The sequence below is a fragment of the Columba livia genome, chromosome 7 (genome assembly GCF_036013475.1).
Source record: "Columba livia isolate bColLiv1 breed racing homer chromosome 7, bColLiv1.pat.W.v2, whole genome shotgun sequence".
NCBI lineage: Eukaryota > Metazoa > Chordata > Aves > Columbiformes > Columbidae > Columba > Columba livia.
In genome coordinates, this window is record NC_088608.1 from 22,064,365 (window position 1) to 22,080,693 (window position 16,329).

At 41.9% G+C, this 16,329-nt stretch overlaps 1 protein-coding gene across 13 annotated transcripts in view; it reads right to left on the bottom strand.

The window, feature by feature from the left end:
* LOC102091784 (neurabin-1-like) overlaps window positions 1-16,329 on the bottom strand; it is a 124,171-nt gene that overhangs the window by 26,721 nt on the left and 81,121 nt on the right. For 8 of the 13 annotated variants that reach the window (XM_065068770.1, XM_065068763.1, XM_065068767.1 and 5 more), the window contains 4 exons: window positions 15,786-15,922; window positions 12,370-14,235; window positions 882-1,014; window positions 231-351 (listed from right to left, as the gene is read on the bottom strand). In XM_065068770.1, the coding sequence (XP_064924842.1) occupies window positions 231-351; window positions 882-1,014; window positions 12,370-13,980 (1,865 nt within the window). In that variant the 5' untranslated portion in view covers window positions 13,981-14,235; window positions 15,786-15,922. Of the gene's footprint in view, window positions 1-230; window positions 352-881; window positions 1,015-12,369; window positions 14,236-14,383; window positions 14,403-14,723; window positions 14,881-14,961; window positions 15,088-15,282; window positions 15,630-15,785; window positions 15,923-16,329 lie in introns of those variants that run through there. The other 5 variants (XM_065068775.1, XM_065068762.1, XM_065068773.1 and 2 more) reach the window with 4 other exon arrangements.

The window sequence follows — 16,329 nt, forward strand, 5'->3', positions numbered from 1 at the left end:
AGCTTTTCTCATATATGACGTAAGCAGACCTACACTTATATTGCAAAAATGTCCTATATTAAGGAAAACAAAATTGTTTTTAAAACATTAACATAAAACAAAAATGTAATATTTATTCAGCTGGATTCAGCTTCTGTACTTTTATTCACAGTATTTTGCATAACCAATGAAAACAACTGAGCTTGGTTAGAAATTTGTAAAAAGCATAATTAATTCAATGAAAAACTCACCGTCCATCTCGCTGAGCAGCTCCACCATCTGTTATTGTTTTTACAAAGATACCTAGTTTTTCAAGCCCCTGATCAGCACCAACTCCCATTCCAATAATACTGATGCCCAGACCACTGTCACCTAAGGGATTAAAAAAATCTAAGATCAGCCACGTAATGCAAGAGGTAACACTTAGCAGGAGTGAGCTGTTCCATAGTATTCCAAGTCCTGCCACACAAAGGATATGAAAATTCACTTAATAAAAACAAACAAACAAAAACAAACACCAAAAACCCCTAAAGTTAACAAACCAAAAGATACCAAGACAACTACAACATATTATCTACCTAAATACTACTTCAAGGCTTTTTGCTGTGTAGTTACAACTGTCTGTCAGATTCAAAGCTTCATGATAACTGAAGGAGTTAACAAGATTTTTATGTTTTGGTGTAGACCTGTCACTCAGTAATGTAGCCTTCCCAACCTCAATAAGTATGACAATTTGCACTTAGTAGAGGCCTGTTCACTAAAGCCAACAGAACTAGCCACAAATGAAAGCTTGAAAACACATTTAAAAATTCAAGACCTAAATTCAAGGAAAATACAGTTCAAAATTGTTTTATTTTTGTGTGCACAGTAACTCTTGCAAATGTTCGAGGTTTGATTTGTACCTTTTTCTATTTCCACAGGAAACACTTCCATTTTTTCCACTCTTTTCTCAAGTTCATACTCGGCTGAGGCTGCGACAGGGTCAACTTCTTCATTACGTCTGTCATAGTCTTCATTTGAGTAAGTACTGAAAACCTAAAAAAGGTAACAGAAAACTTTTTTAGTGCTTTCCCACTCCCTTACAAACATGATAGAAGTGAAAGGAAACCAGTAAAGAAATTAAAGTACTATTTTTAGAGATCCTATTTTCTAAACAATCATATATTTAATACTGCTGCTGTAAGATAGCTTCCAGCTTACACAGAAGTAACATTTTAGAAGTTTTGAAATAATTCCTTAAATACTTTTTGTGTTGTCAATGCACCAAATAGTTAACAGAAATCAGTTAAGGAAATCAGTCATGTCCTCTTTGTACAGTGTTACCTTTGTTTTTTTAAAGGACTGTGTTACCCCAAATCCTCCTTCCTCTCTTCTTCTCTCTCCCCACCCCCATCTGCCAATTGCAAGGCTTCAAATAGATGTAGTTTTCTGGTTTTGCAAAGGAATCATGCAGTTTCCCAGGAAAGGGAAATGCCTTGTTACATACATCACTATTTTTAGTAATCACTCCAGCTGAATTTCTGAATTCTTAAAAATAAAAGAAAAACAAACAGGAACTACGACAGAAATCTAGAAAGGAAGAATGAGTTACATGTAACAAGGTTAATTTTATTTATCAGCATGTTCATTAATTGTATTTAAATTCATAAGTCAGGAAAAAATAATACTAATACATCACCTCAAATTTATCTGAAAAAGAAGGTTTTTTTTGCAGGCACTGAGTGTTTAACTCAACATCACTGTAAGACAAGAACGGATTGCTGCTGCAGCAGCCATCTCCCTAACCAAGAACATGCAGTGTTGACACAAAGTTAATTTACACTGGCTTACTAAGTTCTTGCAACTTTTGCATTTTCCCACTAAGACTACCTAGACAGGTAGCTGCAATCATGTAAATAAGACAGAATTAGCTCTAATTAGCTGTATTTAACATTTTCCCAGTGAATTTATATTCACAAGTCTATTAGCTCTGTGTGGCAGTAGCCTCAGACACAGGAAAACAGTTACTGAAACAGATTACCAAAGAACAATAAATATAAATCAGTATTTCCCATGGGGAGCTCACTGCTTCATCGCCAGCCTACAGCTGGAGGAGAGCTTCACAAACTCTCCGCGAAATCCTGCAAAACGGCTACTCCAGAAACATGTCATGGTCACATAGCAGTCCAGTACGTATCCATGGCATGGTCTGGGAAGTGAGCAGGATTAGATCCACTTGGCTGAGAGGTAAGAAAGAAATCCACTCTCACAAGCCTTACATTTCCCCCAATAAAACCTTCCTGAAAAGTTCTTCTTAAGTCTTGCATAAAGGTAAATAAACGAAAAAACTCCTTTGGACTACCATACAGACACCAGTGGGCAACAACTGGACACAGAAAAATTATCTTAATGGTATCTGTCTTCCATAAACTTTACAGAAAAATACGCAAAATAGACAAGAAAACTGTCCAAATGGTCTCAAGTATCCTTACTCTATCAGTATCAGAAAAAGGTGGCCAAGTTCTTTTAATTAATCTCCCTCCCCATCCCCACAAATCAGTAAATAGGATATGAAGCAGAAGCATTTAATAAAGCACTAGTCTCTCTTTGGAACAAGACCAGGCTAGTTTGGTTCCCTTCCATCCCAGAAGAAAAAACAATTTCTCCAAAAATATAGTTTAAAGTTAGTCTTATAACTTGACTAATAGTAAAAAGGAAGTTCATGAGTAAACAAATGTTAGCTTGTTAATGAGAATATTTGAGTTCTTAAGAACAAATCAAATACTGAGGCACGAAAAAAAAGTTTGCTTATTTATAACTGTATATATGATCTAGTATTAATAATATGACAAAAATGTTAAAGATCACTATCAAATGACTGAATGAGCAAAATCTGGAGAACGGTAGCAATTAGTTTTGGAGACAATGACAACTGTCTTTTCTTGATTCTTTACAATTCGTTGGTCTAATGAAGCAGAAGATGACGCAAGTGGTCACTACCTACTGAAGAATTACATTAGCAAAGGGTTGACGGGTTCCTTACACAACCGTAAAGTGCTGGAACACTGGGGGAAGCAAAGTTGCACCATCATAACATATTGCGTTACATATGCTGCATGTCTTAGGCTGCCAGCACTAAAATATCTTTGGAATTTCTAGAAATTATTAGATACTTTTCCAACTCAAAAGTAATAGCATCGTACTTGAGAGTCTCACAGAATTTGCCCATTTTGACACAAAATTAACCATAGAAATTGATCATCCACCATGAGTGGATCACAGAATTTAAAATTAGTGGTGGATTGGATTGCAGTGATGTTTATAGTTGTTACTCATAAAAAGACAGCACAAACATATCTATGCAAATGAAGACTACTAATATTCATGCACACTTGCTTTTTTAAGAGAAACCTGAAATAAAAATCTGAAATATAACTAATCCAATAAGAGAAAAAATTCATACTTTTCTCTCAAAGTGACAGATGGCAAGTGTGCGAGAACACTTAGGTAATAGTCTAAAAACCATAACCTTACAATTAAGACCAGATAGAAAGACCAGATAAGAAACCCACCCACCCCCACTCCCTGACTTCAGAAAAATAATTTTGAGGACAAAAAATGAATTTACAAAGAATAGAGGAAAAGCAGAACTCATATATAACCAAAAGCCAAACACTGCAATAACAAAAGGAGAAGCATGAATACACCAAAAAACGATGGCCAAGGAGTCAAGGGCAAAAGACAGAAATTTTTATTGTGTATATGTAGAATTATAACATGGTATTAATTTTTATGAGACGGAAACAGTAAAATTGTTTATACTAACACAGGAAACACAGAACTGTTGTTCTTGCCAAGTAGTGAAAGTAATATTAAACACAGTTAAAATGTGGATAATAAATAATACAAGTTACAAGTTTCAGTTTAGAAGACTGATGAGAAAGCTAAATACCGTTCATCCCTGCACTGTGTCTGGCGGGGTTTAGTTACTGAATCAAACACATTAGGGACAAAAGAAATTCTAATCTTACTATTTAGAAGCCACCGCTAGCCAGAGATTGTAAAATTATTAGTGTGCAAGTGATATTTTTAAAACATATGCTTTAGCAAACACAAGCTACTGTCTCTACATAGGAGAAACAAGATGAATTTTGCCGTGGAAACCACGTGAATTTTACAAGCCTTTATAGCTTGCTAAATAGCCAGAAGTTTAACCTAACATTAGTAACTTCTGGATCCTGTCAAGCTAATAAAGGATTCATAACCCTGCTATCTGAAAAGAAATTTCTTTTTGCGCTCAAGATCTCTTTTCTTTAGAATGAATAAAAATAATTTGAATCCAAGAAAGTTCTGACAGAGGGCTGAATTTTTAAGGATTATTTTAATCAAATTGTTAAGACACAAGACTGGAAATTTTCAAATATATACTTAGTCCTTGGAAAGCAAGTATATTTATTTGGAGATAGAACAAACTGTATTCCTCACACCAGAAAAAGGAATAACTTTTAAAATGCAAATTTTAGTTTGCCTCCTTCTGTGAAGGTGTTAACATCAACATCATCAAGATCAGCACTCAAAAAAACCCCTAACAGGCTACTATCTAGAACAGGGCTGTCAAACTCATTTTCACTGGGGGCCCCATCAGCCTCACGGTTGCCTTCAAAGGGCCGAATGTGATTTCAGGACTGTATAAATGTAGGAGTAGTTACACTTCAGGACTGTATAAATGTAATTACATTTGACACCCTTGTTCTAGAAGATCCCACCATTCAGTTCCTGTTACCAGACAGAACTATAAATCTCCATTGTATCATCTTAGTGCTATCACAGAAAATGGCATTATCACAGTACCTCACTTAGTTCAAACTCTTGGCAGCACATAAAAAGCTCTACTTAAAGAACTATGTTAGTTTTAGCAGAATGTTAATTTTGTTACGGGGTAAACTCTTCAGAAAGGAGACACTAATTCACCATGTGTTCACATGAAACTGCTATGGAGTCATAAAACACAGTCCAAAGACCTCCATTCATTATTAGATGATCAGATTTCTTTGAGCAAGATCAAAAGCAGAATATTACAAAAGTAATTAAAAAGTAAGATTAATAAATCAATAACTGCCCAGAAGAGTTCACAAACAATTTGAACGGAAGCAATATCAACATCACTTTACAGTTCTGAAGGAACACGGCTGTATTTGCGGGACACACTGAGGGGCTGAGAGAGGCACTGGGGTGTCACCGACAGCCCTGCCTGGACACCCCGCCCAGCAAGGACCACTGCATCTGATTCACATTTCTTCTGAAACACAATTCTTACTTTGAACATGCGAGTTTACTGACATTCAGTAAAGCTGCACGTCAAAAACACAGGCTACAGCACAGAGAAAGTTATCTAATAGTGAACAGAGTCAGCTTTTCCAACTGATGGCCCCTGTGACACCTGGCAAAACGAAGTGCCTGGGCAAACATGAACAATCACTCGAAATAGTAGCACTGAAGTGGGACTGAAGTATAACGTACATTTTACAGTTTACTCTTACAATCTTCCTCTTCAGTTAAAGCAGACCTCTCCTTACCACCAACCACTCTTCCCTCTGTTTCCAAAAGCTGTACAGTTAGTAGTTTATTACCACTGTCTGTTACATTTTAAGTGAAAGTGACCACACCAGATTTAAATCATTTCATGCTACCAAATCTTTCAATCAGCAAACAGAAATATCGTGATTACTTTTCCTTTTTTTAAAACAACTAGACTTACTTTTCTTCAAAAAGTATTCAGAATGGTTGGTAGCTGTTAAACAGGTTAATATTATATGCTATTACACTCAATGTAGTATTTTCTGTTACCAAACAGGCGGACAGACAGGCTGCGTGCACTTCTGCACTTGATCCCTGTGTGCCCTGACCAAACACCCCGACCACCTCAGTTTACACAAAGGCATAAGTGCAACCTTGCTTCAGATCTACAGTACAGGTAATTTCATATGAATAATTTAATAATAAACAAACCTACTATTCTCTACTTAATTCTCAATAAAAACAATAAGATTTATTCTCTAGTTCTGTATTTTGCTGCAGTAGCAAAGGCACTGGAGCTAGCTACAGAGCAAGAAAGACAACATGGTATCTGTTTCAGGTTATGCTGTGTATTCCACAAGGAGAAACACTCACTTTCAGGGATTTAATTTTTAAATCCCAATGAAAGAAATACTGAAGACAGAGAAAACCATCCATTCCAATTTGGTACACTGATTTTATTTCATTTCAAACATTCAGAGCAGAAGTTGAGAGATGATCCATGTTGTCCCTCCATGGAAGTGGAGCGCTGCTGTGACCTGGCTGTACGTCACCACCATTTCAGCTGAGGTGGCACTGCCCTCTGACTGACAGACAGACAGAAAAACTACATAGAAACAGGATATGACCAGATGAGGCAAAAACTACTACATAAAGTGGAGGTATCCCCCAAAAATCTCACCTCCTGAAAGACTATGTATACACAGAAAGTGATTTGACTGTGAACATCTATAAGCTTCACAGGTGTCTTGGTATCACCAGTTTAAGTCTAGCAACCCAGAGTAATGAGATATGTGTGTTTACTTAGTATTCACTAAAACAAAAATCTTGGCCTGACCAAATCTAAATAGTGAGCAAACTGGTACAAGGAACTTCAAAACAATAACACTCAACACAAAAATAGTTGACCTGGCTCTTTTCTAAAGGTCATGAGAAGAAGTAACAACACAATAACCCTCCCATACCAGATCAACTATTAACTCATCTGCAGTAATACTGTCACTAGTAATGGTCAGCTCCCCAGGGTCTGAAAAGGAGGATCATCTCGCTATACCAAGACACATCAGAGAGTGAAAGAGGAAAACGAGAAATAAACCTAAATAATCTGCATGTTGCCTTTTGGAATAATACTTTACTACTCCATAAAAATATAAGAACCCTGTTAAGAACTGCTACACTACACCTTTATGATGCAAGATTACAAAACATACTGAGATAATGGAGGCACACTTCTTTTTACTGATGTCCTTCTGAGTGTTCAGCTTCTCTTTTATGTTAGAATGACATGAAAAGGGATAATTTTTTTTCCATCTCTCAAAAAGTAAACTACAACTAAGTTCAACTACTGCCTCTTCATTCTTTATGAGTCTAGGTTAAATATTCTCAGGTGCTAATAACAGTAATTACTATCAAAGTGATGCTGAATCTTTCAGCAGCTTAACAGTTGAGCTAATGAACTTGTCTCCTATGAATCCACTTACATTTGCTGACTGCCACCTCCTCAGTGTTTTTTGACTACATCTCCCATAAAATCCTCAAGCGCCACCTATTCACTCTCCTTCCTCCCTCCTGTGCCCCACAGTTGTTCTCAGAGCAAAACAGCACAGGCTGGACATGCAAAGTGATCAGCTAACATTAAGTCAAAAAGAATAAGTAACTTTAAGCTGCAGGTGCAGCTCTGCCATCAGTGAGGGCACAAATCTGCAACCCTGACGCAAACTAAGCAGTATTTTAAGACTACCTTTAAAAATATCTCTCTCTTTCCTGTCACATTGAGGTGAAACTGCAAGGAATTTATCAGGTGGAGGGACTAAAAAAAGGAGAAAGGACAGCAGGTTATCACCTGCCGTCCTCACTGTCCCCCCACCTGGCACCCATAACCTCAGTGTTTTCTTATTTGTCTGTAGTTTTATAGTATCATCAAGTACATAAAACAGGGCAGCTAGTATGTCATATAACTGCACTCAGGGAATATTCTGTTTAGAAATACATTGAGATATCAATGTAAAGAGTCGAGCTGCTCCAGCAGTGAGCCAGGATAGAAAAAGAAATTCTTTGCTTTTTCTGTTTTGGTTTAGATTTCTGCTCTACAGCCCTATACCCTGCCTCTGGACTCTCATCCAAAACCTCTGGAAATGCCAAATCAATCTACCTGCATATCAAATATTTGCTAAAAAATAAAAAAGGAAGATGCATGATTAAAAAAAAAAAAAATCCAAAGAAAGTTTGAGTTGAAAGTGCCTCTTTCTGGAGAGGTGAACAAAGGTCATGGAATCATATTAAGGACCAGAAAGGCATCAGAAACATGGGATGAAGAACTTTCTAAAACAAGGTAAATCTATAGTAAAATTAAATGCATTCAGCTGTAATAAACTTTTTACTTCTATGAAAATTGGAACTTCAATAAGAGTTTCAATGTTATCTTTCCTCAAAAAAAACACAAGACAACAAAATAACAAGATTTTCACATGTATGAAAATATGTTTCTTCCTCCAGTTAATCTCTGTGTTTTTAACACCCCGCTCATACTGTTAAGTCAGCCAGCAGGAAATGTCATACTCTCAGATGCAAACACAACATAACAGGGTTATTTTTGTGAAAAGTCACTGAAAAGTACCATGGAGAGTTTGAGATAAAAATATGAAGAGAAGTTGTTACGCTGTTAAGTTACAGACATTGTAATGTTGATGCAAGGGATAAACTGAGCTTCAGAACTTCAGAGCTATGAAACTGCTTTCAGTTTCCTAATTTAAGTTTAAACTTGTAGCTCAACTGTGACAAATAGAAAAGTAAAGGCTTTAGGAAGGTTTGGGTTTTTTCTTTGCCTTTTAAAAACAAACAAAACCACATACAAAACAAAAAAACAAACCTGTGTTCTTAGCTTAATAATCTTAAAAGAAAGTATCATTCACAAAAAGGTGGGAACAAACATTCCCATGCAACATAAACTGGATAACGCTGCTAATTAAACACACAGAAGCCAATAGCAGCTGTACTATCTTTTCAGTTCACCTGGGCTACAGAATTTCTAAGAATCATAAACCATTGCAGAACTTAGTCACAGTGCTATTAAAGGTTTTGAGGACAAAGTTTGACAGAGTCAGAAGCAAAATCATCTCAAGAAGTCAAACTGGAAACAGGCATTTGTTTTCCCAATGGAAAGTTTCAAAATTAAAAATGTCAAACAGCACTCAGTCATTACACTTATGTTAATTAAAGCCTTTCAAGGTAATCACATAATTGAAAGTGAGTTTAACCTTTACATTACAAGAGCAAAGTCAAATATAAAGGGATGACAGCACAATTACCTGACATTATTTGCACTGTCTGTAATGCTGATTGTTTACACAGTTTACTTAGAAAACTTCAAGACAAAATCAGTTCCCTTGCAAATACCTTGGACAGCTGAGTGTGCTTTACATTCCTTACTGGCTTCATATGTGGCAACAAGAGACTAAAAATAGCTCATGTACCATAACACAAATCCAGTCTGTGAAGTTCTGCTAATAACTGTACAGTATGACTTTCTTCACTACCGCAGGAAAAACAAGCAACCGAGACATAATGTTCCTTAAGGTTTGCAGAGATCAAACAGCAGCAGAACTCAAAAGAGTCAGATCACCCACTGGAAGTACGAAATCTTCCCAGACCTCATTTATCACCAGCTTCTACAGAATTGAAACATTTATTTTAAAAAGTCTCATCTATGCTTATTTTCACAGGCATAGAGCAACTCAAAATAATGGAGTATTTGCATAATTATGTTCTGTCTTTCCTGAAATTATCAGATTAAATTATGTTCTTAAGCCCTGCTACAGATGTCAACAATTATGGATCTCCAGCACAGGTCAGATGCAGGGCTAACAGTGTTACAGCTCCCTCACACATCCCCTGGGAGCTCCACAGTCTCCTTCCACTGAAAAGCCCTGCCAATTTCACAACCAACTAGAAACTTCCAAACACAGATATTAATCAAGTTCTCTTTGCTGCTGCAGCTTAAACACTGGTTTTAGGGTGCCCGTGTGTAAATTGCATCCATTACCTACATACATATCCAGCTTCCCTTTTGGGTACATCAAATATCAGAGCTCCATCGCTGCAGAACTTTGATGATTTGAGGACATGCTTTTTCTTGCCCAAACACCTTTTGCATGTTTTGAATTCTCCAACTCTACCAGACACCTGCTGAACAGCAACTGCCAAAGACAGAGATGGTTTCTTCATAATCACTAAAGAGGTGCAGAAGGAAAACAGCAAGAATGCTAAGGCCAGCCTGGCCTCTCAGGAGTGCCCAAGAGGAGAAGAAACACAGCCCTTCTCTGTGGCTATGGATGTCTGGAATGGCACTCACATTTCAGTCCAACTTATTAGTCTAAATAAAGCTGAAGAAAGAAGCTACTTTCTCACTATGGTACTGCTCTAAGCTATGGTGGGGACTAGGAATAATCTTTTCCTACCATTCAGGATTTTTATTTCCTCTTCCAATTTAAGATGCACTAAAATCTATGCAAAAAGTCAAATGAGAGATTTCCTTCTGTCAAGTAAAAGTGGGATTTTTCTAAAAAGTTAATGAGATATTAAACATACATTACTAAAAACAATTCTGTGGAAGTGCAAAAGAAGTTGGAATGCTGTATTTTACAGAACACAAAAGCCAAAAACCATATACCAGGACTCATTCCCACCAAGTATCATAGAAAATATGAAACAAAGAGACAGACAAGGGAAAATAAATCATCGCTTCAGCATGTGGAACAGAGGGGAAAAAGCTATTGAAAATGACATAGAGGAAGAGATCCCTACACCCATTATAGAAAAGATATAGTCAAGTTTCACTGAAAAGGGATAAAGGCAAGTAGCACAAGCTTCAATTTTAGGGCCTTATAAAGAAAGTTCACTGACCATATTGCTATTAAGTACAGTTTATTCTGCCAATCCAAGTGGGGCATTATGGCAAGAACTACGTTATTTTTAATGGAAACCTGCTAACAGTTGCTACTAACCATTCATCTCTTGGTTGTGTAATTGCTGATCTGGTACAGGTTGGATCCTGTGGCTTTCAGAGAAGCAGCTGTAATTGAACAGCACTAGTTACCAGAAAGTGAGGTTTGTCTCCAGGAGAGCTTCCATCACAGTTGGCACAGAGATCTCTGCTAATGGTTTGAACTAAGTCTAGCACAGACGTAACAGAGAAGGCAGGAAAAGTCTGTTAGAGCCACTGCTTCAGTAGGATTTCAGCAGTGATCAGTAAAACCCTGCCTACAGCAGGCAACCAGCAGTCACTCAACGAACACACATTTACAGTAGACTCTACACAGCACTCTCCTCAGATACGCAGTGCACAAATGCGAGAGGAAATGGACTGATGCCCCTCCGGCTCTCTCACAGCCCGCACCACTCATTATGCAGTTTCCCCATCGTGGCACTCTCTTCTTCAGCGCTCCAGGTCACCACTAAAGCAGCATCAACTGCAAGAAACCCATTTAAAGTCGGTCTGGCTATGGAGAGACTATAAAAAACCCACATGTAAAAAAACCTCTTAATTTTGCCACACCCAAAGCATTTTCTGGGGTACAGAACAGGCATGTGTTTAACAAACTGGGAAACTACAGCTCTCCACTGCAGGAAGTACAGGACTCTGAATTTTTACATCCCTGTGATCAGTAAAAATGAGCCTTGACTGTGTAGAAACAAAGTGTAAAAACAGTTTACTAAAGACACTATTTTTCATCCATGTAATAGTAGAAGAAGAGAAGCACACTTGAGAAAGTCTGGACAGTTTCCAATTCCATCGTGGTGTGCATCCCCCAAATTTCCTCACAAACCTTAAGAAGGACTAGAATAACTGAAGTCTGCAATGAGACTATAGGTAAATATGGTCTGAACTGTGGAATGACTTATTTTGCGGGTATTTTTGGTAGAGGAAGATCAGACACCTAAGTCTTTCTAACTCGTTAGTGTTTTAACTTACACTACCCATTATCCAGTCTGCCCTGTAAGTTCTACTTCTGCAACTTCATAGCTCCGAAGTAATTGTGTTAACACTCACACAGCTTGTTCACGAAGCCAGTAAAAAACCCCAACAACATATGTATGGCTATTATTAGAGAGAATTCTAAAATCTTACATAAAAGGAATAAATCATTTGATATTTTCTCACAGTTACATCTGAAAACCAGTTTGAAGTTGAATCTGAAGGTCTGCTATGAGGTTTTTGTTTTGTTCTTTTTAAAACTTTTGTACAAGCAAAACTGAAAAAACCCTTCCTAATGGAATGCCTCAATTTTCAACAAATGAAGGCAAGTATTAAAGATCACATTCGTTTATATCTATTCCTAAAAGCTTAGTGTTCCTGCAAACGTCCATTAAGTAAAATCTCACGTGTTTCGCTATGCTGACTAGCTCATGAAGCTGCCGTGACTCACAAATCACTTGTGACTAATTTATAAATTTTGCAGAGAGGTTATAACTTCCCTCTTATTTAGTTTTGAATAAAAGCTATAAACTTACATTTTAAGGGGTTTTAGGGCTTTGAAAAAAATCACCACAAAAATGTATTTCCTGGGTACTTCTGACTGTGAAACAATAAAATACGGAAAATTCAAAGGTCCTTACCTTTATAGGAGCTGTTGAGAATTTGACTTTTCGGTCTGGCTCAGGATCTTCTTCTTCAGAAAGTCCAGGAAACTCCTCATATTCACTGTCATACATATACTCCTCCTCCTCTCCCTCCAAAATTTCTTTGCCTTCAGGCCCTTGGTTTTCTGGCTCTGTATCCCTGTCATCATCAAAAGCTGCATTCTCTATGCCGAAAGCACTCAAGTTCTCACTCTGCTTTTCTAACACTTGCTCCTGTTCCTCAGTATCCCCTTCCTGCTCTAGAACATCCTGAACTCGTGTAACTGGTCCATCTTTCACAGACATCCCCTCTCTTTCCTCCTCCCAATTGGTCTCGCTGCCTTCTGTAAACTCTTCTACTACATCCAAGGAGTAGTCGCTCTTCTTGCCTTCCTGTACTTGACATCTGAGTGGTTGATCCTCTTGAACAATGTGATCTTTCTCCAAACCTTTTTCATGCCCTGAGGTTTCATCTCGTGCAACCAGTTCTGCACAAGTCCCCGCCACAGGGGAAACCTGGGAGAGAACAGTACCTGATCTCCGCTGAGCCTCCTGACCAGGTGTACCGCCCATATCCCACAGGCTTCTCTCAAGTACCAGTTGCTCTCTTTTGTCTTTGCCAAGGACCTCGCTCAGCTCATCTCTGGGGATCACTGACACTTTGGTGGACACAGCCTCCTCCAGACAACCTTCAGCAACAGCAGATGAATCCAAACTGTAGTGGCCTTTCAAAGGGTCCTGATTCAAAGGACTATCATTTTTGGAAATTTCTTTGGATTCTTCAGTATCACTGTCACCCAGAAAGCTTTCCAGCCTCCTTGAAATGGGCCCTGCATTCAGGAAGGAGGATTTGGAACCACTAGTGGGATGTTGCTGCTTCGACTCCTCATTACCTTGATGTTCAACTTTCTCCAGCGTAACTGGAAGACTGGCTTCTGCATCATAACTGAAGTGGTCCACCACATTGCTGGAATCAGAAGCTGAACCACTTCTTCTCTTATCCTCACTTCTTTCACATTTGCTGGGGGAGTATCTATCCACTGAGCTGCGTTGTTTTATATTTCTCTCAAATAGCTTCCTGGTCTCTGAAAACTTTTCTGCCAAGGCAACTTTGTCCAAGTCTGCCTCATTGTTGCTACGAATGACCTTGTCAGCAGCGGAAGGCACAGACAACGAATCCACAGGACTGCCGCAGGGGCTGGTACTTGTATTAAGAAGATTATTTTTTTGGACAATGAGGAAAGATGGGCTACCTGGAGAAGGTCCGTACTCTGCTGCCGTGGCCCGGCTGATTAACTTGGTCTCAGCAGGTGGACTGCTTTCACAAGAAGGTGTGGAAGAAGAGCCTCCCATTTGCAGAAACATATTTTTGATCTTGTGTACCCTATTGCCATAAGTGGCAGCTCTGCCTCGACTGTGTGGGTCATTTCCCCCTCCATTGGCAGAGGTGCTCAGCTTCTGATGCAAGCCTGTTTTGTTGGAAGAATTTTCAGGATTGTTTATGCCATCAAAAGAGCATTTGATAGCATGGAAATCAGATTTATAGGCATTTCGGTGTGGGGAAGCACTTCTTAAAGTCCTCTCCCCTTTGCCTTCCGTTTTCATCATTGTCAGAGCGAAAGCTCCCTCGACTCCCGAAGAAGAATGGCAACGACGGCTCCCAGGCACAAAGCCTTCACCCTCCAACACCAGGCAGATGAGATCCCCCAGGAGATGCGAAAAGCAGCCTTTCACTGGGCCAGCCTCCCCACCCTCACGGAAATGGAGCGCTGGGGAGCAGACGTGGAGAGAAAGAAATCAAAGCGTGTAAATGGCCACATCGGGTATTATCCCCGGTGCGGATCGCGGTATCCGGAAAGCCATCTGCAGAAAGAGAGAGTTTCCATTAACTCGGGGCCTCGCCGGCGTGTGACACGAATCTGAAACTCGGGGTGGGAAACGCCGCCCGAGACCTCCCCGCGGGATAAAGCCCATTGTGTCCGCCGGGACGCGGAGCCCCAGCTGCACCGACCTGGCGGCTCCGGCGCGGGATGCAGCGGCGGCGGGCGACCCCCCCGCGGCTCCCGGCTGCCCGCCCCTCCCGCCAACGGCCGTTTCGGGCCCGGCGGCGCGGGGGGACAGCGCCCGGCCCTTCCTGCTGCCCACGGAGGCTGGGCCCGGGCCGGACCCCGCCGCACAAGCGGTGGCTCGGCGGGGCGCAGGGGCCCGGGCGCCTCCGCGCTGCGCGGAAGCCCCAAGTTTCGGCGCGAAGTTGGGGCTCCCCCGTGGCGGTGCCTCAGCGCTGTGGGGCCTGCGGGGCGCGCGGCAGACCCGCCCCGGCACCTCGCCCCAAACTTCCCGAGTCAGCCTACCTGGGGGCGGGGGTCCCGCCTGCTCCTTCCCCTCAGCGCTGCCGGCCGCCCAGCGGCCGCGTACACCACGCCATCATTATCCGCCAGCCGGCCGGCCTGCCTCCCTCCCCGCCCCCCGACCCGCCGCTGCCTCCGCCGCTGCCTCCGCCGCCGCCCCGCGTTCCTCACTCCACCCTCCTCCCGCCCCCGCGGCGGCTCTCCAAACCGCCGCCCGCCCGCGCCGCTCGCCGCCTCTCACGCTGCCCGGCGCCCTCTGCCGCGCTGTGTCTCGGGCCCGCCCGCGCGGCGCTGCCTGCTCGCACACAAAGACAGGGAGCGGCGGGCGCGCCCTTGTTCCTCTCGGCGCGGGGGACGAGCGGGCTGGGGGGCGGCGGGCGCACCCGGCCTTGGGAAGCGCCTCCCGCACCGGGATATACCACGCCACGGCGGGACACGGGTTTCGGGTGATACCATGTCGGGAGGCGGGCGGGCGCGGGGCCGGCAGCCGCTGTCCGGTCCCCCCTGGCGGCCGTGGACGCGGGGCAGCGCGGCGCAGCGCCGGGGGGTGTGGGTCACTCACCGGCTCCGCCGCCGGGGGAACAGCCGCGGCTGTGGGCGCCGGGATGAGGGCTGGCGGTGGGCGCTGAAGGAGGGACACGGGTCCCCGAGGGATCGTGAGCGCCGAGCTGCCGGCGCTGCGGAGGTGCGCGCTATTTTCAAAACCCGGGCGGCTAACGCGGCGGAGGTAGCGGCAGCCACGGCTTCACCGCAGAGCAGCACAGATCCCGGGTGGAGATCGTCGCTCTGACAGCCGGAAGCAACAGCAATGCCAAACATTAATTCTCCCCCCTTCTTCCTTTTAAAAATCATGTTCTTAACCCCTCCCGATCAGGTACAGATCAAGCCCAACCAAATGGACGCAGCGGGGTTGCCCGCACTCTCCTGCTGCCGCTTCCTCCGCGCCGGAAACGCGCAGCGTGGCTCCCCGCACCGCCAGCAAGTGCGTGGTTTTTCCACACGTCTGCGCAGGGCCCCGGGTTGAGCCCGCCGGGTTCCCGCGCACACCCCCGGGCTGTAACTCACGGCGGCTCCTCCAGACGAGGAAACGATGCCTGTCATCGGTAGCCTCAGGCAGTAAGAGCTGCAGTTTTGCAAGCAGTGTTGCGTGTATCCAGTTCTCTCGTTTGTTGGTTCGAATAAAAGCACTGGCTCTAACTTATCTGTTAAAGACAGAATTTGGATGACTGTCCAGTTCTAGCACAGCTACTTCCACAGAGCATATGTAAAAAGCACACAAAATAATGAGAAGAGCACTAAAGAGCTCTGATACTTGGTAACTGTTGCTTCCAAATTGTGTAACAATTACTTAGAAGTCTAAATACTTCACTCTTTTAAAATTATTGTTTCACTGATTTCTTACTAAAATCAATGGTGAAATTTATGCATTCTCCCATACATCCCAATTGACTTTGTCTTAACTGGGAATTACAACACCCAGAATATCTCACAACTTGATTCAAAATCTCTGATACAGTTTCACATTGGCCTTAATAATGATTTTGCAATAAAAAGAAAATCTTATTAATGATACATTTTTTTCTAACGCTTTGGTTTTCTAATACAAAGC